Raw genomic sequence first — 24,135 nt, 5'->3', positions numbered from 1 at the left:
ATCAAATGTTCCACGGATTCATATATGGTATTCATAGTATTATGGTCTTGACTAATTTTGACAATTGAACAGACTATTGTGCATTTGATGACTTATACAATGAAATGACGCTGACATATTTTTTGGCGAACAACCATTGAACTGAGAATCAACAATCAGTTTAAATCAACTAAATCTATTCACTTGGAAATTGTGCTAAATGTCAGCTACCTGTACTTAATCATTTGCAAACATGTACTTAGATATTTGCAATTTGATTAAATGAATGAGAAAATCTCTTCTGTGAAAATTTGCCAAGTGGTTTGGAGTTTTGTCCATGTTGTTTTGAGAATGTAATTCCTGTTTCAAGAAATGATCCAAACCAATGGAGAAAAACGGTAATATGTCAACCAGAACAAGTAAAAAAATTAATAATTATGTTTTTATTAATAATCTGTTCTTTCACTCCTGTGCTTGATTCGTGTACTTTGTCCACCAATTCCACCCACTGCTTCTTTTTAACCAGATTTTTTGACGTTCGTTTTTATGCGAACACAATGGTCATTATTGCATCACAAAACAAATGTTGAAAATGATCATGACAGGCCTAACGCAATCCAATAAGCCAACACGACTAAGAGCAAATGACAAATTTTTTCTTGAGTCATCTTGTTTAATCTTGCCATGTTCCACTAAATAAGCCAGGACTCCCACTAAAAAGATATGTGCATGACACCTGCCAACATTAAGTTTCCTTGCCTCCATTCGATCTCCAACACACAAAGCCTACCTCCTACAGCCTCGTGTATGAAGACACGAGTGATCACATCGCACTGCTTGCTCAGTATGAGCAGAGAGTCTGGATCGGACCGTGGTGCAATGATGGGCTCTCCTGTAGGTGGAGCCGCAGCCAGAAGCAGATACGGGCGTAGCAGAGACACCGCGTGATGTACCAGCCCAACCAGAGAGCCACCGAAACCCACGTCTGTGTTTCTGAACAACACCTCCTCCAACAGCCAGCAGATGTCCCGGCACAGCATGGACACACGCACGCCCTGAGAAAGAGGGAGACGATCATTAGCAGACTCATTAAAGCGTGCAGAATTATGTTAGACATTTGTGTGAATCATCTACTGCTACTAGATGAGTAATAAACCAGTTAATGCACTATTATAAGAGTGTTCAGATCCTAGATGGCCCTAATCAGCAAATGCGAGTCCCTAAACGGCACAAAATAATGCAGTATATGAGTTCATTTTCAGAAGCATTTAGATTATGATGCTAGTAATAGTGAAACTTTTATACACATATACACTTATTTAAATACATACTTTACATGCCAATTTGCACATAACAGCTGCACATAAAACATTGTATATAGTAATATACCTGTACAAACACTTGTCAATTTGTATATTTGCATTCACTACTCACTTTTATTTTAAAAATATATTTATTATTTGTTTTTTGTCCTGTCTTTGTAATTCTGTTGCACTGTAGAAGCTCTGTCACAAAAACATTCCTTGTATGTGGAAACATACCTGGCAATAAAGCTCTTTCTTATTCTGAATGTGTGTTTAAGTTAATTCGTCTCCCTAAGTAAACAGTTGTAAAATTACTTGTGATGTAAAGCAGGGGTTCCCAAGCTTTTCTGGTCGCAACCCCCAAAATAACAATGCCAGTGACTCACGACCCCCAATATCCTCTGAGGTGGTTATAAATATACAAACGCGCAGACACCAATATGCACAAATCTATTTTGTGTTTAATTTTGTAGAACGCAGTCAGAGACCTCCATGTTTAGGCCTGTATTTATTTTTAAATGTATGTAACTGCCGTATAGGTGACAGAAATTGTAACCTGGTGCCATAAAACCATTTTTTGGATATGCCAAAAGGGGAAGGAGACAAATGTAGTTTGCTTTCTATTCATTACAAAAACAGCACTGCAAAAAAACTTTTGTTTTTAACAAACAGAACTTAGAACCTGTAATTACATTATAAATAAAATGGGGAAATAATCAGCGGAATAGTAAATAGTAAATTATTCAGTACTATGAAAAATTCACTGTTGTATATTTACTAAATGTATATTTCTAACATTATAATTTGTACAACCCATATTTATTTTTAGTCTCATTTTCAATACATGATTCAGTTATTCACTTTTCATTATTCACTATTCATTTTTGATGGCTGGTTAATTGCCTATTGGTTAATAATGTAATTGCTGCCTACAACTTTCATTTTGACTGTCAAGTTAAACACGTATGATGGTGATTTTATTCTTTACCATAAACATCAGTGGTTATATCTAAGATCATACGAAATCTGCGAACGCAGAATTGTGCAGATTTCTGCAGATTTTTAGCCCATCATTATTTCTGTTTATTTATTTGTGTAAATGTATGTAAATTCATATTTATTCCGTTTTTAAATGAACTTTAGTTATATTATTGACTAATATGAAAATGTTCATAAGATTTATTTGCAATACAGTTTATAAAGTAATATTTTCTGTCTTTTAGTAGAGATATTATATGAGAGACTTGCTTTGTTTTTCAAATTAAGTGGATCTAATTGGATTTGCATTGTGGACGTTAAATACAAGTTTAAAAGGTATTACTTTTTATTTTATAAATTAAGGTTTTATGAGACTCTCAAAATCATTCCGCAAAAATCTGCAGACTTTTACCAAAATTCTGCGCAGAAATAGCAAAAAATTTCTGCAGATTCCATCTGGCCCTAGTTATATCTAAACTATAAACTGTTATCCCAGTACTGTAATTTGACTGTTTGTAGCGCAAAACGGTCAATGCGAGCACACATTAAAGAAGATGCCCAGAGGCGATATGAACGTGGAGCTGCTTATTGCTCTGTGAACAATAATAATTTTTTCATCACTAGAGCTGGAGCTGCTACTTGAACCATCCATGCTTGTTTGAGTCACCAGTAACTTTAACATCAAGCGTGTGAACTTTCTCTCTTCCTCTTCTTCTGTGTTACAAGCGGGTGTTGGAAGCTTTAAGTTGTGTAGCGCTATCTAACGTCAAGGAGTGATTTTGCATACTCCTCTGCTTGACGCTAGTGAAAATCGCTTGGGTTTGAATGTGGAAAAACGTCTCGTAAAATGGTGTGTGTAGGAGCCTTAAAAACCCACCACATCCCGAATAACCTACCACAACTTCCTCCATCATATTTTACAGGATAGCCAAATTGCTTTCATACATGTGATTTGAATGACGAGAAAAACGATCTTTCTCAATTGTTACAAATTTAGTAAAGTAAAAAAAAAATTAATCCGCAGGTGTTACGAACCGTGGGTTGTGGGTTGTGTTTATTTTTACTTAACTTTATTTTTATTTTATTTACACAACTATTAAATATTAGTTCCAATGCAATAGTTTATAACTGAAAAAGGTATGTACATCGTGTTTTACATTAAGACATTCTAAAGTACCAGTCATTAATGGCAGATCCTAAAATAATGAAACTGCGCAAAAGATGTCTCCATGAAAGTCTGGGCAATCGTGTCAGACTGATTGGATTAAAACCTATGAGTTTGACAGTTTTGTTGACTAGATCTGGGTCTGTGCTGGACAAGATCTTTCATCTATCTACTTCATTTGTGTGCTTTGCTTTCATTTGTCTCCATGCCTATGTATCACAACACCCTAAACACATATATGACATACAGTGCAACACTGCTCTAGTTAGACTTCTCAAGACTTCTTGCTTAAGACTTCGCTCAAGACTTTTCCTAAAAAACTTCCTTAGGATGACTGCAGCACAGCCAGCTTGTTCTCAATATAGAATCCTGCTAGAAAAACAAGATTCCTTGTCTTCACTTTTAACTTAACAACAATGTCCAATTCTTAATAAACTCCTTCCTTCATTCATTCATTCATTCATTCATCCATTCATTCATTCATTTTCTTTTCAGCTTAGTCCTTTTATTAATCTGGGGTCACCACAGTGGCATGAACCGCTAACTTATCCAGCATATGTTTTACACAGCGGGAAGCCCTTCCAGCTGCAACCCAACTCTGGGAAACATCCATACACACTCATTCACACTTATACACTATGGACAATTTAGTCTACCCAATTCACCTGTACCACATCTTTGGACTTTGGAGGAAACCAAAAAGGAAATTAAAATTAAAATGGTCGTGCCCAACTGAGTCTGGTTCTCTCAAGGTTTTATTTTCTTCACTCCCATCAGGTGAAGTTTTTTTTCCCTCTCCGCTGTCGCCACTGGCTCGCATGGTTCAGGATTGGTAGAGCTACGCATCGATGAATTTGCTCTTTAGTGTTTGAACTCTCAGTAATGATTAAATCACACTGAACTGAGCTAAACTGAACTGAACTGAACTTAAACACTAAAAACTGAACTACACTGTTCCAGTTACTATGACCATTTATGTGAAGCTGCTTTGACACAATCTACATTGTAAAAGCGCTATACAAATAAAGCTGAATTGAATTGAAAAAAACAGAGCACCCGGAGGAAACCCACGCGAACGCAGGGAGAATATGCAAACTCCACAAAGAAAAGCTAACTGACCCAGCCAGGGTTCGAACCAGCGACCTTCTTGCTGTGAGGCGACAGCACTACCAACTGCGCCACTGCGTCACCCCCTAATAAACACTTTGATTTTGTCTATTTTGTACAGTGAAAATCTAAATTATAGAACACACTAAACTTTTTACTGGCCTTGACAATGAAAACTAAATGATAGCCCGGGGCCAGACACATGTTTTAGCCACATTAATAATCTTGGAATTAAGAACTAATTTAATTTACTAATTTACTAATAAATTTACTAATTTATTGTTTTTTTTTTTTGGTGAAACTTTTCTTATAATGTAGATTAATGACATGTAACTTTAAATATTTAAGTACTTATCTGTTTTGATTTCAATTATTAAAGCTTACAGCTCATGACTATCTCATGATTTTATAATCTTTCCTAAGCTCAAATCAAACGAAATGTTCAAGTTGTGAAAATTTTGTAATTTATGCACTCAAATCTGGGTTGGTGCTCCTTTAGCATGAATTACTGCATAAATGAGGTGAGGTGATCAGCCTGTGGCACTGCTGAGGCGTTATCCAAGCCCAGATTGCTTTGATATGATTGGATCTGTATTTTTGGGTCAAACATTTCTCATATTTCTCTTGATAATACCCCTCAAATTCTGGATGTGTTTCACATCAGGTGATATGGCTGGCTAATCGAGCACAGTAATATTATGACCAGCAAACCAGTTAGTAGATGTTTTGGCAAAAGAAAACCAGTATCTCCAATTAGCTTGTAAGCATGAAATACTCCAAAATATCCTGGTAGACGATTGTGTTGACTTTGGCCTTGATAAAACACTGTGGTCCAACACCAACAGATGACATGGCACCCCAAATTATCACCGTCTGTGAAAATTTTACACAGCAACAAGACTTTGTCCCACAAAAATGGGTTTTAATCTAAAAAGAGGACTCTGGACCAGTGAGCAGCAGTCTAGTTGTTTTTGTTCTTGGATTTGGCAAGTCTGTTTTGATGTTGTCTCTTGTTCAGTTGTTTGGAACTAGGAATGCAACGGCTGTAGCCTTTTCCTGGAGCCATGTTGTGTCTCTTGTCTCCATTCCATTCCTTGTGAAGCTCTCCCAGGTTTTTGAATCGGCTTTGTTTCACAATGTTCTCAAGGTTTCTGCCATCCCAGCTGCTTGAGCACCCTTCCCAACCACATTTGTTTGTTCCTCCCCAAGTCAATACAGCCAGCCCTTTTAAAAAATGACCTTTTGTGGCTTACGCAGGGTCATCTTCTGGTTAAGGTATAGCGTTCCGATCCAGACATATCAATATTTTTAAAATGACTTATACTTTTAAAGGTAATTTAAAAGTAATTTGATTAGAATAATTAGTTACTTTGTAACTAATTACACTCAACACTGCATGAGGCACAACATTAGCTATCGGTAGGGCCAGATGGATTCTGCAAATATTTTTTGCTATTTCTGCACAGAATATTGTTAAAAATCTGCAGATTTACGCAGCATTATTTTAGGAGTATCATAACTAAAACTTAATATATGAAATAAAAAGTTTAATGTTTACATTGCAAATCCAGTTAGATCCACTTATTTAGTAAACAAGGCAAGTATATCATATAATAAATTAACTAAAAGACAGAAAATATTACTTTACAAACTGTATTGTAAATAAATCGTATGAATATTTTTATATTAGTCAATAATATTACTGTAATTAACTAAATAAATATACATTTACACACATTTAGACAAGTAAATAAATAGACTCAATGATAGGCTAGAAATCTGTGAAATTCTGCGCGCGCAGATTCCGTGTGGCCTAGTTATCGGCTTCAAAATATACTTTTTATTATTATTGGCCAAAACTTGCATACTGTAGCAAGAGACATTGTTAAAACATACCTTGCGATGCTTGTGAAGCAGCAAACAGGATACAAGACTGGTAGACATGACAGCCATATTTGTAGTAGAGGCTAAACGAAAAGAAAGAAAAAAAAAAAACACACAAATCTTTTCCTCGTGAATTAAACACAACTAAAGTGAAAGTGTTTGTTCTTTTACAGTCAGCATGTGTCAAACAGACTTACAGTAGATGAGATGAAGAGTCAGAGCGATAGTCTGCTGTCTATGAGCTGGAGGGAGTTCAGGCATAACAGCGTCTGGGAGGAGCCAGGAAACATCCTTCTGGCTGAAGATGGAGTCCATCCTGACGAAATAAACGACCACATTTCATTTTATTACAACATACTCTGTCTAATATATAGTTCAGAGGCGTACGCGCTGTCACTCTCTCAAACACCTTCAGGACCTTGATCTCGGCATTAAATTTACATTACAGACCTCAGCAAAACCTTCTATGACTGTGTCACCTGACTATTCATTGTTCTCGTTCCCTAACGTGTTCAACAAAAGCCTTTACAACAATACATTATTATCAGCAGTCAAAATGCAAATGTCAAGTCCCGCGGGGCTGAGTCTTCATGATAAGACCTCCCTGCTGCGGATCCTCCGTTTTAAAACATATAACGGCCCCTCAGGCATTAGGAAGAGCCTGGAGAGCAGATGAGAAGCTCTTTGTAGGTTTTCCTGGAGATTCCAACTCATTACGAGCCAGGGATGGAATAACAAACTACTTCTTCCTGCGCTGCTTGAAAGGGAATGCAATGTATAGATGTTTAATGCTTGTGGCTCCAGAGGTCTGATTCAGCAAACTGAAGACTTTGTCATTTCGAAGAAAGCAATATGTTGAACTGGCTGAAAATTGGACTGAAAGGCATCATCCATCATCTTCAACTCAGCTTCCTTCTGTCACTATTTACTCTTCTTGTTCTTGTTTTTTCTTGTTTTAGTCTTACCAGTTTTGCACGTCAGATAAACGACACAAAAATGGATAAGAACTGGGGTGTAGGTCCGGAACTCTGGGGAAATCTGCAATGTTGGTAGAGTGCTGAGTATTTACTAGGACATTTCTTGATGATCCCTTTCATAATGCTAAAGTGGTTGCTAGGCTTTTCCCATAGATGGGTTGCGGCTGGAAGGGCATCCGCTGCATAAAAACTTGCTGGATAAGTTGGCGGTTCATTCCGCTGTGGCGACCCCGGATTAATAAAGGGACTAAGCCGACAAGAAAATGAATGAATGAATGGTTGCTAGGCTGTTCTCTGGATGGTTGTTAGGGTGTTGTGTGGTTGTTAAGATAATAAAATCAAGGAGGTTGTTAAAAAGTTCTCTGCAGTTAATAGGACATTCCCTGGTTATTGCTAGTGTGCTCTGGGTGGTTATTAAGAAAGTGCTAGGGCTTGCTGTTTAGATTTTAGGGTGCTGTTATGTTTAATGGTTGCTAAGACATTGTAAGGTGGTTACTAGATCATTTTGGCTGAGTGTTAGGATGTTTGGGTAGTTGTTGGGGTGTTGTGTGGTTGTTAAGATGGTTGCTAAGACATAGCTAGGTGGTTACTAGATCCTTATGACTGAGTGTTATGGTGTTCTGGGTGGTGTTAAGACAGTGTTAGGTGGTTGCTAGGTCATTTTGGGCGGCTGCTGGTGTTCTGGTTGGTTGCTAAGACATTGTTAAGTTGTCAGGGTGTGGTGTGTTCGTTAAGATAATGCAAAAAGGTTGCTAAAAAGTTCTCTGCAGTTGATAGGACATTCCCTGAATGTTGCTAGTGTTCTCTGGGTGGTTACCAAGAAAGTGCTAGGGGTTTGCTGTTTAGATTTTAGGTTGCTGTTATTTTAACTGTTTGCCAAGACACTGCTAGGTAAATACTAGATCATTTTGGCTGAGTGTTATGGTGTACTGGGTGGTTGCTAAGACATTGTTAGGTGGTTGCTAGGTAATTCTGGGTGGATGTTATGGTGTTCTGAGTGGTTGCTTAGACATTGTTAGGTGGTTGTTAGGTCATTTTGGATGGATGTTATGGTGTTCTGGGCGGTTACTAAGAAAGTGCTGGGGAGATTCTGTTTAGATTTCAGACTGCTATTATGTTAAATGGTTGCTAAATCATTTTAGCTGAGTGTTATGGTGTTCTGGGTGGTTGCTTAGACACTGTTAGGTCATTAGGGTGTTGTGTGGTTGTTAACATAATGCAAAGAGGTTGTTAAAAAGTTTGTTGCAGTTGACATTCCCTGGTTGTTGCTAGTGTGCTCTGGGTGGTTACTGAGAAAGTACTAGTGGGATGCTGTTTAGATTTTAGTTGCTGTTATGTTAACTGATTGCCAAGGCAAGGCATTTTGGGTAGATGTTATGGTGTACTGGGTGGCTTCTAAGACAATGTTAGGTTGTTAAGAGTGTTGTGTGGTTGTTAAGATAATGCAAAGAGGTTATTAAAAAGTTTGTTGCATTTGACAGGACATTCCCTAGTTGTTGCTAGTATGCTCTGGGTGGTTACTAAGAAAGTGCTAGGGGGTTGCTGTTTACATTTTAGGCTGCTGTTATGTTAAATGGTTGCTAAGACAATGCTAGGTGGTTGGTAGGCCATTTTAGGTGGCTGTTATGGTGTTCTGGGTGGTTGCTAAGACATTGTTAGGTTGTTGTGTGGTTAAGATAATGCAAGGAGATTGTTAAAAAGTTTGATGCAGTTGGCATTCTTTGGTTGTTGCTAGTTGCTAGTGTGCTCTAGGTGGTTCTAAGAAAGTGCTGGGGGTTGTTTAGATTTTAGTCACTGTTATGTTAACTGATTGCCATGACATGGCTGTAAAATGCTGTTATGGTGTTCTGGGTGTTTTCTTAGATGTTGCTGGGTGTTTGTTAGATCATTTTGGGTGGCTGTTCTGGTGTTCTGGGTGGTTCTTTGGATGTTGCTGGGTGGTTTCTAGGTCATTTTGGGAGGTTGTTGCTGTGTTCTGGGGTTGGAAACACTGGGGAAATCTAGAATGAAGCTCTTTTGTCTTTGACCATATGGGCTGACAGATGCTGGGGGAGAAGTGATGAGGGATGCAGGAACAGAGGTATTGAAGAGACCTGTTGTGCACAATGGCGGTCATTAGCAGGTCCTGTAGGGGGCGCCCTCCATCCACACGACACTTTCCACTCTCACACATCTCCTGAGAGACAGAGAGAAAGAGAAAGAACGAGGGAGACTGTAAAAACTTTTCCACAGAGGCTGCTTTGGCTGCATAAATTGAGATGTTGCATTAAGGTTGTGATTCTTCGCTGGTTTCGATTCAAAACCCAAAATTTGGAAAGCAATTGGCAGTTCTGAATGCATCTAAATTCAAACATAAAATGTATTAGTTTACCTTAAACTGCATACATACAACAATGCAGCTTTGGTGGCTACATAAATATGATAACTAATGGGATACTAGAAGGACATTTATCAACATCAGTTCTGTCTGACATATAAACAATTACATGCTAATTTAAATATGCTCAGTATGTGCTCTTTGGGTCTTGCTGCATAAATGCAATCCAATAGCTGCCATTAGATTAGTTAAGATTAATTAAACAATATATTTGTTAAAAATGCATAAGAATAAAATAAATAAACTGAAATGTCTTGTTGTTTGATTGATAACTTTAATAGCTTAAATGAACAGTCTACACTGGGGTGACTGTTGGGGTGAATGAGGATAAAATTATATTAAATAGAAAAAACTTTATAACATCTAGACTTTGACTATGTTAATGCATTTTATTTTTTATATTGTTTGCATTTTTGTCCTATTCATTTTATTTGTTCTACTAGTATTGTTTTACTTTTTTAACCATAGACAGAGCAGCTATTTTAAACAAATTTTTTTTGTTTAAATTTGTTCATTCATTCATTCATTTTCCTTCGGCTTTGTCCCTTCATTCATAAGGGGTTGCCACAATGGCATGAACCACCAACTTTTCCAGCATATGTTATACGCAGCAGATGCCCTTCCAGCTGCAACCCAATACTGGGAAACATCCATACACCCTCATTTGCGCACTTACACTACGGCCAATACTACGGCCAATTTAGTTTATTCAATTGACCTATGCAACATGTCTTTGAACTGTGGGGGAAACAGGAGCACCCGGAGGAAACCCGCGCAAACACGATGAGAATTTGCAAACTCCACTCAGAAATGCCAACTGACCCAGCTGGGACTCGAACCAATGACATTCTTGCTGTGAGGTGACAGTGCTAACCACTGAGCCACCTTTTCGCCCACTTTTTAATCATATATTGTGAAATATACTGTTTAAAAGTTTCGGCTTAAGTTAACCCCTCCATTTTTCAGTTTATTTCTATTTTTAGTTTAGATTTGGCCTAAACATACACTTAGTTTGACAAACTACATATAATATGCATATATCACCTAGATCAATGGTGTCAAACTGAATTCATGGCGGGCCGCAGCTCTGCACAGTCTAGCTTAAACCACCTCCAACTTAAACCTGCTTAATAGTCTCTAATGGTCTTGAACACCTTGAGTAGTTGGATCAGCTGTGTTTACTAGAGTTGGAGCTAAACCGTGCAGAGCTGCCGCGCTGAAGGAATCGAGTTTGAGACCAATTACCTAGAATAATCAAGTTTGAACTCAAAACGTGGGGGTTAAGGGGTTTAATATTTTATCCTGTTTTTTATTATTTAATAAGTCTCTTCAATTGGATCAAGGCTTTATATATTAATTTTTTTTTTATGCACTGAATTGTAGTTTATTGTATTTTTTACAAATATGTTTCTAAATTAAATTATATTTCAAATTAAAAATTATATTTCAAAAGTTATTGTTTTGATGACAAAGCTAACAATGTTTTTTGAAAACCATGATGAATAATTTCAGGATTTTTTAAGGATTATTTGAAGTTCACAATTAGTTTGAAACACAAATACTTTGTATTCATTTGTAATAACATTCCAATCATTTAATTACTTTCATAAACAAGATTTCTTTCTCTCTTTCAAAAAAGAAAAAAATTATATTATATATATAATTATATATTATATATATAAAACAGAAGACCTGACTGACCCCTTATATATAAATGGTATTCTTAAGTATTTTTAAGTACTATAATCTTAATTCCCGCAATGTTTTAATGCTTTTAATATTTAATTTTATTTCAAAGAATACCATTTTTCCAATTGAACAGCATATTTTATGAAGTTTTAAAATGCATACTGAGAGACAAAATTATGTGGAAAAATATGAACAAATTTTAGGCAATACCAATTACATTATAAAAGAAATAATGAAGTTATTCCTTATTTACCAAGCAAATAATAAATCTGTTCATCAACAAAACATTCGGCTCCGTTTCAAATTCATAAACCAGTTTGTTTTGTTTCTCCTTACTGTGCATAATTACATGGCTAGATGCATTTTATCGTTTGCGTCTTACCATTATTTTCTCTGCTTTCTGCCACCCTACTCTTACGGCCACCCACTGCCCAAGAACCATTGTGTTAATGCTCTGCATTTGTATGAAATGATTATTTTTCATCTGCTACACTGTGTGTGGATGAGCGAGCTCGTGTGTGCTCGTGTGTGACTCATACCTTCAGAGAGAAAGCCTGTGCGAAATGGATCCTAACACTTCCTCTGTGATCACCCTTCAGCAGGGAGAGCGCAAACCCCAGAGCAGACATAACGCTGGCCTGCAGACCACACAAACAAATGAGAAAACACTCACAAACAATGGTGCACACACTCAAAGCGCTGCCACTCGCCAGCTGATGAAATGACTTGGATCTAATTCGAGAAAACTATTCTGATCTTTTTTTTTTTTTTGCGGCGCTCTAATGGTGAAGAGCCATTAGAGGAGAAATTAGTGGCTGTAATCACTATAATAACTGGCGTCTATTCGAGACGGATGCACACAATAATATGGATTTCTCAGAGCCCTTTATCTCTCCGTTCTTCCCTAAATGTGAGACAGAAAGCTTCAAGCCGTGTATTTTTACTGCTGCTTATTTGGAAGACGCATCTCACGATCTGCATATTAAAAATCAAATCAAAATGAAAAAAACATACACAAGCGGTTGATTTTAATTATCTGATTATTGCTGCTTATTAGTGTGTAATGAATCAGCTCGCCACAGGAATTAGAAATATAAAACTACACAACTGCAATTACTGTGAAACTTCTGAGTGATTTAGAGCTCATTGCTATATGGTTGCTACTATTCATATACATATACATATTCATATTCATATACTATTCGTATACACCTTATTCATTCATTCATTCATTCATTAATTTTCCTTCGGCTTAGTCTCTATTTCAGAGGTCGCCACAGCGGAATGAACCGACAACTAATCCAACATATGTTTTATGCACTGGATGCCCTTCCAGCCACAACCCAGTATTGGGAAACACACATATACTCTCATTCACAGACACACTCATAAGCTACAGACAATTTAGTTTTTTCAATTCACGTGCTGCGCATGTCATTGGACTGTGGGGGAAACTGGAGCACTTGCAGGAAACCAATGCGAGAACATGCAAACTCCACACAGAAATCCTAACTGACCCAGCCAGCACTTGAACCAGAGACACTGTGTCGCCTATATAAACCTTATTTCATATGCAATCTACTTTTTAAAATTGAAATTGGTTGTGAGGTACTAATGTCACGATTACTGAACATTTCAAATTGATTAAATCTCTTAAAAACAACACTCCACCTTTTTTATTTGGGGTTTGGGGGGAGGGATTAAGGCTCATTTAACAAGTCCGCTAGAGTTAAATAGTTGAGTTTTAGCATTTTTAAATCAATTCAGCAGATCTCTGGATCTGGTGGAGGGCTTTTAGCTGAGCTTAGCATAACTCATTCAATCGGATTAAACCGTTAGCATCTTGCCGAGTTTTGATCATTTTCATAAACTTTTTTATACTAATTGTAAACAACACCTTATAACTTGTAGATCAATAACAGATCTGTGCATACACCGTATTGGTCTTTTCAGCCACCAACAATGCTGTCTCAGACAATCAGTCATGCCCCAAGATAAGATTTAGGATACTTCATCCATGGTCAACACTGACTGACGGAGGCCTACTATGCACATACAATTCAGCATCCAGAGTTTTGTCTAATTGGTTTTCTGTCTAATGCTTGTCATCTTTTCTCATTTATTTTCATATTGTCACTAAGTACACTGGAAGCTTCTGTAGCCAAAACAAATTCATGTCTAAAGCACCCTTGTCAATCAAACTGTTTCTGATATTTAAAAGATTCACTCTTTTGTAGTACCATCGTGTAATAAGATCAACGAAAAATGAAAAGTTGCTATATGAAGCATGGCTAGGAACAATACTCTCATTCTGACGTAATAATCAAAGAACTTTGCTGCTGTACCATGGCTGCAGCAGGTGCACTGATATTACACATAATACTATTAAAACTCAACTGTTTAACTCTGGGGGAGTTGTAAAATATTTGGAACATTTTGATTGAGTGTGTAAATAGAGTAAAAGTGTTCCTATAAATGACAAAATTACAAAAATCCTGTAACTGACATATCACTTTTTAGAAAAATTATGTTGCACAACCCTCATTTTTTATGTTATCCTTTAAATTTGACAATAATAATAATAATAATATTCTTTAGAATATGTTTATTTGACAGAACAGAGTGCATGAATACAAAGTAACTGTTAGCACAACAATGTAAATGTATACACATTTAGTAGCACATTACCATACACTCAAATTACAGTATAGAACTTCTGCACTCTTTTAAAATCTGCCCCTGTTTGGTGTCCTCCAGGGTTCAATTCCGGCCGGGTCCATTGCTTTTCAATTTATACATGTTTCCTTTTGGTAGTATTATAAGGAAATATAAAATCTCTTTTCATGTTTATGCAGATGATTTTTAAAATCTCAGAACTCTCTGCAGTCTTTAATTGATTGTCTTGAGGATATTAAATAATGGGTGGCAACTTTAAGACATATTTTTATTCTATTGCCTTACCTGGCTTTAAATCTTTATTGTGCATTGTTTTTGCCATACTATTATTCTTATTAGCACTTTTATTGTTATCTTACTGTTTTAGAATGTGTGCTATGGTTTTGTTCAGCACTTTGATCAGTGCCAAACTGAAGTTAAATGCGCTTTAGAAATAGACTTTACTTACTTTCAATCTTAGTTAAGCAGGTTTTTAATTGAAAGGATAATTCACACAAACATAAAAAATGTCCCATCATTTATTCTCCCTGATATAGTTTTAAACATTTTGAGTTTCTTTCTTCAGTTGAACACAAAAAGATATTTTGAAGAATGCTGCTTGCTGAGACTCATCGACTTTGAACGTAAGGAGAAAAAAAAAACTTGTTTAAATGCATCCTGCATTTTTTTTAATCAAAATATATTGTGTTCAACAAAAGAATTAAACTTGCATAGGTTTAAAACAGATGAAGGATGAGTAAACGATGACAGAATTGTAGAATAGCTTAAGTCTTGGCAAGATCACTTTAGCATGACTGCAGGTTTCTGTTTATTTTATAATCATTCCAATATGTCCTACAGAGAATGAGAGAGCAAATGCTGTAACGGCAAAGTTTTTATTTACTTCAAGAAATATGTTCCCTACAGTTCTGTGAAGATTAAAATCCTGTAGGCTGATACACAGTGGTAAGCATACATTGAGATAATTAAACTGGCACCAAATATGTAAATATGTGCCTAAAAGTGCAAAAACGTGTCAAAAAACCTACTGAGGCAACGCTGGTCAAGTCCTATGGATAACTCTGGTGTACTTGAAAAAAGAGAAGTGATGTTTACAGTGAAATATCTTTACATTCCTTTTGTCTATAGTTTATTTTCATTAAAATAAAGTATAATCATGTGCATATCTCCCTGTGTTCACGTGGGTTTCCTCCGGATGCTCCGGTTTCTCCCACAGTCCAAAGACATGTGGTACAGGTGAATTGGGTAGGCTAAATTGTCCGTAGTGTATGAGTGTGTGTGTGTGTGTGTGAATAAGTGTTTGTGGATGTTTCCCAAAGATGGGTTGCGGCTGGAAGGGCATACGCTGCGTAAACACGTGCTGGATAATTATTATTATTTTTTTTTTTCACTGGATTAAGCCGGAAAAAAAATAATGAATGAATGAATGAATGAATGAATGAATATACAGTTGAAGTCAGAATTATTAGCCCCCCTGAATTATTAGCGCTGCTGTTTATTTTTTCCCCAATTTCTGTTTAATGGAGGGCAGATTGTTTCAGCACATTTCTAAGCATAATAGTTTTAAAAACCTATTTCTAATAACTGATTTATTTTATCTTTGTCATGATGACAGTAAATAATATTTTACTTGATATTTTTAAGACACTTCTATACAGCTTAAAGTGACATTTAAAGGCTTAACTAGGTTAATAAGGTGAACTAGGCAGGTTAGGGTAATTAGCCAAGTTATTGTATAACGATGGTTTGTTCTGTAGACTCTCGGAAAAAAAACTACCTTAAAGGGGCTAATAATTTTGTCCCAAAAATACTTTTTAAAAAATTCAAAACTGCTTTTATTCTAGCCAAAATAAAACACATAAGACTTTTTCTAGAAGAAAAAATATTATCAGACACACTGTGAAAATTTCCTTGCTCTGTCAAACTTCATTTGGGAAATATTTAAAAAAGAAGAAAAAAATAAAAACGGGGCTAATAATTCTGACTTCAACTGTATATATATATTATTGTTAGCCCCCCTTCAAATTTTTTTCTTCTTTTTAAAATATTTTTCAAATGATGTTTAACAGAGCAAGGAAATTTTCAAAGTATGTCTGATAATATTGTTTTATTTTGGCTAGAATAAAAGCAGTTTTTAATTTTTTAAACACAATTTTAGGGACAAAATTATTAGCCCCTTTAAGCTATATTTTTTCTCGATAATCTACAGAACAAACCACTTTTATACAATAACTTGCCTAATTACCCTAACCTGCCTAGGTAACCTAATTAACCCAGTTAAGCCTTTAAATGTCACTTTAAGCTGTATTGAAGTGTCTTGAAAAATATCTAGTAAAATATTATATGATAGTCAACATGGCAAAGATAAAACAAATCAGTTATTAGAGATGAAAAATGTAAAAAATGATGAAAAATGTGTTGAAAAAATTTGCTCTCCGTTAAACAGAAATTGGGGAAAAAATAAACAAGCAGTCTAAAAATTCAGGGGGGCTAATAATTCTGACTTCAACTGTATATATATATATATATATATATATATATATATATATATATATATATATATATATATATATATATATATATATAAACCATAAATAAACAGATGTCTCATTAACTGGCATTTCTGTGTGGGTGCTTCAAGTAAGTCATCTATAACACTGGGCTCATCAAAGGCTGCTCAGTAAACAATCGAGTGACAAGTTGACCATGCAACGTTGTGGCATCTTGGACAACTAATTAATTTTTACTGTTATTGCTGGCAGTTTGACTTGAAGACATGTTGATGTTTCTGGAGCACTTGAAAATGGATTTATAAATATTATCTATGGTTGCTATGATGTTCAGTGCTGTTGTTCTAGGGTTTTTATAAGGCTATATAATTAGTTGTTTTAAGTTGTTATTAAGTTATTAGGTCCTGTGTGGTTGCTAAGACAATGGCATTTAAGGTTGTTTTGTGTGGTTGTAAGCTAATGTTAAGAGGTTGCTAAGAAGGTTTGAGCAGTTGCCAGGTGGTCACCAGTTATTGAGGTGGTTGCTGAGACTATGCTGAGTGGCTGCTGTATAAATGTTAGGAGGTTTCTAAGATTTAGGGGTGGTTGCTAAGATTCAAGAGAGTGCTTGACAGACTTTTAAAACAAAATGTACAAAAATAAATAATAATAATTAGAAATTTGTTTTAATATTTTAAAAAGTGTAAATAAAGTATGAACAAAAATAAAACAATGGTAAAATAAAAATTAATTACTTAAAAAAAATAAACTAATAAGCAAAAATACTTGATAATAAAAATTAAAAAAAGATTAAAACAAGTAAATAAATGTGCAAGATACAGTCATAAATAGTAGAGGTCTGCATTAACCAGGACTCAACCAGATTTCTGCTCCGTGATGCTGTGTTTAGCTTGTTTGTTGCTGTGTGTGTGAGTGTATATGTGTGTGCGTGCGAATGAGAGGGGCGTGTGTGTGTGTGTCTGCGCGAATGAAAGAGCTTTGTGCTGTCTGTCTGTGCTGTCTATGTGTGTGTGTTTGTGTATGTGTGTGTATGTGTGTGAATGAGAGACAGAGCGTGATGTGCGTGTCACTTGATTGGTGCTTATGTGTATGTGCGTGTTTATATAGGCCCCGTTTACACTAATGCGTTTTCATTTAAAACGCATAAGTTTTGCTACGGTTACGCCATCAGTCCACACTACGCCGGAGTTTTCAAAACACTGGAGAGGCCGTTTTCATTCTAAAAAGCTGCTGCTCCGTCTCAGTGTGGATGGGGAAATAGGAGACATCTGAAAACGAAGGCGGGGCTGCAGACATTCACCTATCTGATTGGGGCTTTTCCTCAATATTAAGTAGCCTACACACACAGTTCAGTCTCGCATCCTCTCCCTGTAAGTTCAGACTTTGCAAGTTTGATATGGAAAACGCTCTGGTTACTAAAGTAACCCTCGTTCCCCGAGGAGGGGAACGGAAATGCTATTAGTGGATTTTAATTATAATCCACGAATGGGAGATTTCGTTTCAGAAAGCCAATTGTCTGAAAGAGTATACAACAGGCCAAAGAAATGTCAATGAATTGGCAGCATAAGCTTGCGCACGTGTGCCTTATTGCCAATTATCTCCGCATATAAGCACAGGTGGAGCAAGCACACGCTATCCTTTTAAGCTGAAGAGACTGAACTAACAGCTAAGGAACAGTCAATATGGCGATGATAAATAGCATTTCCGTTCCCCGAGGGTTACTTTAGTAACCAGAGCGTTCCCCTTCGGATGGGGAACTCCAATGCTATTAGTAGATTTTAATTATAATCCACGAATGGGAGAAAGTATGGAAAACGCCATAATGACTGCACCTTACCTACGCCTCCGATGAGAGGATAGCCAAGCAAGCGTGATGTGGTCTCTGGCCCTTACTTATCCCACTTCAACAGAAGTTTTACGGATTTAGATATATTTTTTGGGAAGTCGCAAGTGTCTAGATAATTCTAGGAATAAACGACAGTACGTTGGGAGGCGTGCAGTCCCAATAGGGAGGACGCTACGGAGGCCATCTGCTACTCAATGGGGAGATAAGATGACAGAATACATATGGACTAGCCCTGAGAAGGGGAAGTACGCATATAATAAAATGGTTAGCGGAGAGGGAAGACATGGGTCCGCCCGTGAGGGGGGACAGCACCGTGGCTGAATAAGCATATGAGATCGCCTAGTGGGGATCACGCATAGCGGGCACCTATACCCAAAACGCAGGCTGACCAGCGGGCAGACCTACAACCTAGTGGGCCAGCAAGTGACTCCTCCGCTGAGTCAGTGCTGGGGGCCTCGGAGGAATCTGCAGGGCTCACCTGACGGGGAACTTTACTGACAGATAAAAAGGCTCCGTGTTAGGGAGAATGGCGCAGCAAGCATGTTTCAACACCTTCACCGAGTTGTTTCCTTAATCACCAAGGGTTACCTAATACCCTTGAGGAAACCGGCTCCACTCGCAGATTGTAACCTTGCAAATGTATTAGGTGTGGCTCAGCCCGCAGCTTTACAGATGCTGTACGTGCACGCGCCCAAGAGCATGCGAAGCTCCGAGTGGAGTGCGCACGCACTCTCGGGGGACACGGTTCGCCTTGGGCACATATTCTGGGCGGGGTCTCAGGAACGAGAGAGTAAGCCAGCCCGAATCACAGGCACAAGTCACTGACCGAAAAATGCCTCCAGGTCCCCGATCCTCTAATCGATATCAACGCGACCAGCAGAGCTGTCTTCAGAGACAGAAATCTTAAAGATACTGAGTCGAGGATTGAAGGGATCTGAGGCAGGTTCGTGAGAATGAGGGCGAGATCCTAAGAGGGCATGAGAGGGGGGCAGGGTGGAATAATTCGCCTAGCGCCTCTGAGGGACCGGATGATGAGGTTATGCGTTCCCACGGTGCTGCCAGCCACCGCGTCATGAGAGCGGAGATGGCAGCCACGTAACCTTGAGTGTGGAGGGCTACAGCCTGCTTTCCAGCTTCTCTAGGCGTAAGAAAGCACAACGCTGATCTGGCAAATTTCGGGGATCTTCTCAACGAGAGACGCACCATTCAGTGAATAGACTCCACTTCAGGGTATAGCCGCGCTCGTGGAAGGGGCTCTAGCCCGAGTGACGGTATTAATAACCACCGAAATCGGTAGGTTACCTAAGTCTTCCTCGCGTCTAAGGTCCACCCGTGGAGGTTCCAAAGATCTGGGTGAGGGTGCCAGATGGTGGCTGTCCCTGAGAGAGTAGGTGCTCTCTCAAAGGGATCTGCCAGGGGAGGACCATCGCGAGGAGGGAGAGCTCTGACATCCAGGTCCGGTTGGGCCAGAGGGGCGCAACCAGCGTATTTGACCAGAGCCAGAGCCCTCGGTCAAGGAAAAGAAAAACTGGCAATGAGCACTCTCGGGGGAAGCAAACAGAAAGATCTGGGCTTTCCCGAATCACGCCCATATTAGCTGAACAGACTCGGGGTGGAGTCTCCATTCACCAGGACGTAAAGGCTGCTGTGAGAGCGCATCAGCTGCACGGTTGAGCTTGCCTGAAATGTGAATGGCGCGCAGCGATTTCAGCCGCGGATGACTCCAGAGGAGCAGACGGCAGGCAAGCTGAGACATGCGGTGAGAGCAAATACCCCCCAAGTGGTTGATATATGCCACCGCCGATGTGCTGTCCGTCCTGACCAGCATGTGTTGCTGCTCATGAGGGAATTATAATGCTTTGTTTTATCGTTTCATCTTCATTTATAAGAACAGTAGCATATTTACAGCTGATGTATACGCTATTTCTGTCCGTTCGCATCCTATCCCTTTGTGCCCCCTGGCGGCATATTCACAAACTGTGGTCAAACATTAAAAACACGCGCTTGCCAATTTAAAGCGGCGGCGGTATAAGCCTCGGCAGTAATGGCCACATTTAACTCTAACCTACTCTATGTGCACGAGTTTGTGTCGCAAGCTATGTGTGTGTGCTTAACGCGAGCCTCAGTGGAGTGCGCATGCGCAAACAAGAACTGTGAAAGCATTTAAACTTGACGCGCTCACCAGAAACACAAGATTTTTTATGTGAGATTGCCAACTGTGCAGACGAATTTCAAATATTGCAAATTAGAAAAAGTTGGTCAGTGAAATTATTCTACTGTAAGTAATGTTTACTCAGCAATAACTCTCCAGTACCGATAGCAGAACCGTTAACATCAGAGCTTATCGATACTTCAGTCTTTTATAATGTAGCACTGACAGCGATAAAGTACAGAGTTTCGGTACCAATCCCTAATAAAAACTGAGTACATGTTCATTTTTCTCTTTAAGGCGGTTTTTATTACTATCTGTCAGATGGAAAAAATGTTTGCAAAAGCAATAACACACTATCAACACCAAGCTACACGCAAGACTGAGTTTAATACTGGAGTTAAAGAGTTTTGACAAATGCTTCCAAAGTCTATGATCACAGTGCTGCCATTATGAGCACCATCATCATGTTTGCCTTTGTCAGGAGAATGTGAATCTACTTCAGTTTGTAATTTGTTTATTGGTTTATTAATAGTTTTGTGTGCTAAAGCTGACAGTCATTATGGAATGGTGTGTACTGCAAATATTAAGGTCGTCACCTGTGAACGTATAACGTGGCATGGCAGGCAATCATAGGAAATGCCCACTGGCACAATGCAAACATCGGGCACTAGACCGTCACTGATGGCCTGATGTACACGCGCCAGCCACTGCCCGCTGTGACCTTCGGCTGTAGAGATGCCCACGCAGAGAGAAGCGCCCCCTCGTAACAGCTCACCGATGAACTGTGGAGTGGAACAGAAGAGGAGGAATGGATGAATAAAAATGTTTGTAGGGAAAATAGAGCGGCTGGACAGTTTTTATGATGAAGAAGAGACGTGAAGCAGAAAAAAAAGAACTCTATATCTGCAAATCAGACCAATAAAATGAACTGGAAGTCTGGTGTACATTTGAGTGTAGTGTCAGAGAGGAGAGACATAAAAGTAGCAAGCAAGCACTTCTGCAGAATCAAATGAGACTTTTCTAGCACTGGGAGAAAGTATTATGATGATTCTGTCATCATTTTACTCAGCCTCATGTCTTTTAAAACCCATATAGCTCCGCCAGTGAATGTCAAGCTAATCCAAAATGGACAAAAATAATAAATGAAATAAAAATCATGCCAAATATTCAGAGTAATCTTTGTGTGACAAGCATAACTTTTGAGTTATCATAAACTAGCTTTAGAATCTTAATAATTTAGGAACATATTCACACCATTTTAGTGTTATTACAGTATTTGCTGCGTGTAAACAATATTCAGTAGTTTTTTTAGTTTGACATTGGGTAATGTAATAACCATGGGAATTGCTAGACATAAAGCTTTACTGGGGCACAGCTCACTCTCAAAAAAAAAAAAAAAAAAAAAAAAAAATATATATATATATATATATATATATATATATATATATATATATATATATATATATATATATATATATATATATATATATATATATATATATTTTATAGCAGTATTATTGTTATTGTACAATTATTATTCAAAAATTACAGAAATTATTCCTAAATGTAACTAAAAAAACAATCTAAAGACACAACTGGAGTGATGCAGATAATTCAAGAAACCTTTTGCATGAATTTTAATTCAATTTTGAAATTCTATAGAAAATTCTATAAAATACAAAAATAGATGTTTTATAGAATTATCTGTTGTGTGTTGTCTTAGAATGTAATATAATTTGTGATGTTAATTAGTTTGATTTCTGTTATACAATACAATTATACTTAAATGTTAGTTTTAGTAATTTTATTACTCCAACTTCAACTTTTTCTACAGTGCAGTTCCAGTCCAGCTAACTCACTGGAGTGATTGGATTATTTTTATGATGGATGAATAGAGCCTTAAAAACTGACTGTGTTCATCTGGCAAACGAAAGTTATATATACCTGCACCATGAGGGGAAGTAAATCATGGGCTAGTTTTAATCTATTTTGAACACATTCTTAATCAAATCATAAAAAATAATACTCTGAATGATAAAAATCTATTAGTAAACTAATTTAGTGAGTCTAAAAATAAAAACAAAATCCAATGAACTTCAGTTTACAGTTAAATAAAAGCATATGAATTCCATCTACTTTCCTATACACACTTATACACAGCACCTTATAACAATATACAATGCAATACTTTCTCATTCGCATTTGTAAACAGCACCTTATAACTTGTATATTTATAACACGTGTACAGACAATTCAACATCCAGAGCTTTTTGTCGAATTACATCTGTTTACTCTTAACACAATACTATCGTTGACTGTTTCAATATTTTGCAATTTAATAACTTTTTAAAATAAACCCATGTAACTAAAGTACCTTGGCTTTCCTAAATGTGTGTATATTTCATTCTAATGTTCTTATTAAAAAATAAATAAATAAAAAAGGAGTTTTCGAATGTTTGAATAAGAAGTATTTGATGTTTGAAAAGTCATAAGTCTAAATTGACTGCATACTGTGCATTCCAATGTCCACTTCTTTTTCCTGTGCCCTTGCAACTTTCTGCTAACTAAACATAACTTTCTGATAGAAGACGTTATTATCAGTGCAGTTAAAAAACCTTCCTCTCTTGTTTAATGACATTGTAAAATGTGATGATAGTCATTCAAATCTCAATTCTAAACTCTCAATGAAAGCTTTGATTGTAAATATTATGCAATGATATGATATGTTCTATGGCCATTCTTGCAGTTATTAAAAATGATGGATTTAATGTGACATGAGCAAACTATGACGAAATTTAATTTGTGGTGAACAATTCCTTTTATCAGCCCCTTCTCAAAGTGTATTTTTACTATAAAAAGCCTGCATTGACTTGGAAAAAAATGTCCTTTTCTTATTTACACACCTAAGTATGTGTTTTGAATAATATACAGTGGGGGAAATGAGTATTCAACAAGTCACCATTTTTCTCAGAAAACATTCTTAAAGGTGCTGTTGACTTGAAATTTTACTAGATGTTGATAACCAAAAAACACATACAGTTGAAGTCTGAATTATTAGCCCCCCCTCCCTGAATTATTACCCGTCTGTTTATTTTTCCCCAATTTCTGTTTAGTAGAGAGAAGATTTGTCAACACATTTCTAAACATTTTTATAAACTCAACTCATCTCTAATAACGCATTTATTTTATCTTTGCCATGATGACAGTAAATATTATTTTTCTAGATATTTTTCAAAACACCTCTATACAGCTTAAAGTGACATTTAGAGGCTTAACTAGGTTTAATTGAATAAGGCTGGTTTGTTCTGTAGAAAAAAATTGCTTAAAGGGGCTAATAATTTTGACCCTAAAATGTATTTTTAAAAAATTGAAAACTGTGTTTATTCTAGCCAAAACAAAACAAATGAGACTTTTTCCAAAAGAAAGAAATATTATCAGACGCACTGTAAAAATGTCCTTGCTTTGTTAAACATATTTTAGGAAAAATTAAA

At 37.1% G+C, this 24,135-nt stretch overlaps 1 protein-coding gene across 1 annotated transcript in view; it reads right to left on the bottom strand.

Annotated features, from left to right (window-relative positions):
* gpat2 (glycerol-3-phosphate acyltransferase 2, mitochondrial) overlaps positions 1-24,135 on the bottom strand; it is a gene marked incomplete at its 5' end in the record, with an annotated part of 131,200 nt that overhangs the window by 29,479 nt on the left and 77,586 nt on the right. Inside the window, 6 exon segments of the mRNA NM_001089380.2 lie at positions 770-1,034; positions 6,430-6,500; positions 6,615-6,733; positions 9,488-9,570; positions 12,000-12,098; positions 21,241-21,426. Coding sequence (NP_001082849.1) covers positions 770-1,034; positions 6,430-6,500; positions 6,615-6,733; positions 9,488-9,570; positions 12,000-12,098; positions 21,241-21,426 — 823 coding nt within the window.

Source organism: Danio rerio, chromosome 8 (genome assembly GCF_052040795.2).
Source record: "Danio rerio strain M-AB ecotype USA chromosome 8, GRCz13ab, whole genome shotgun sequence".
Lineage (NCBI taxonomy): Eukaryota > Metazoa > Chordata > Actinopteri > Cypriniformes > Danionidae > Danio > Danio rerio.
Note: the sequence above shows the minus strand (reverse complement) of the source record. Positions and strands in the feature narration are given on the sequence as shown.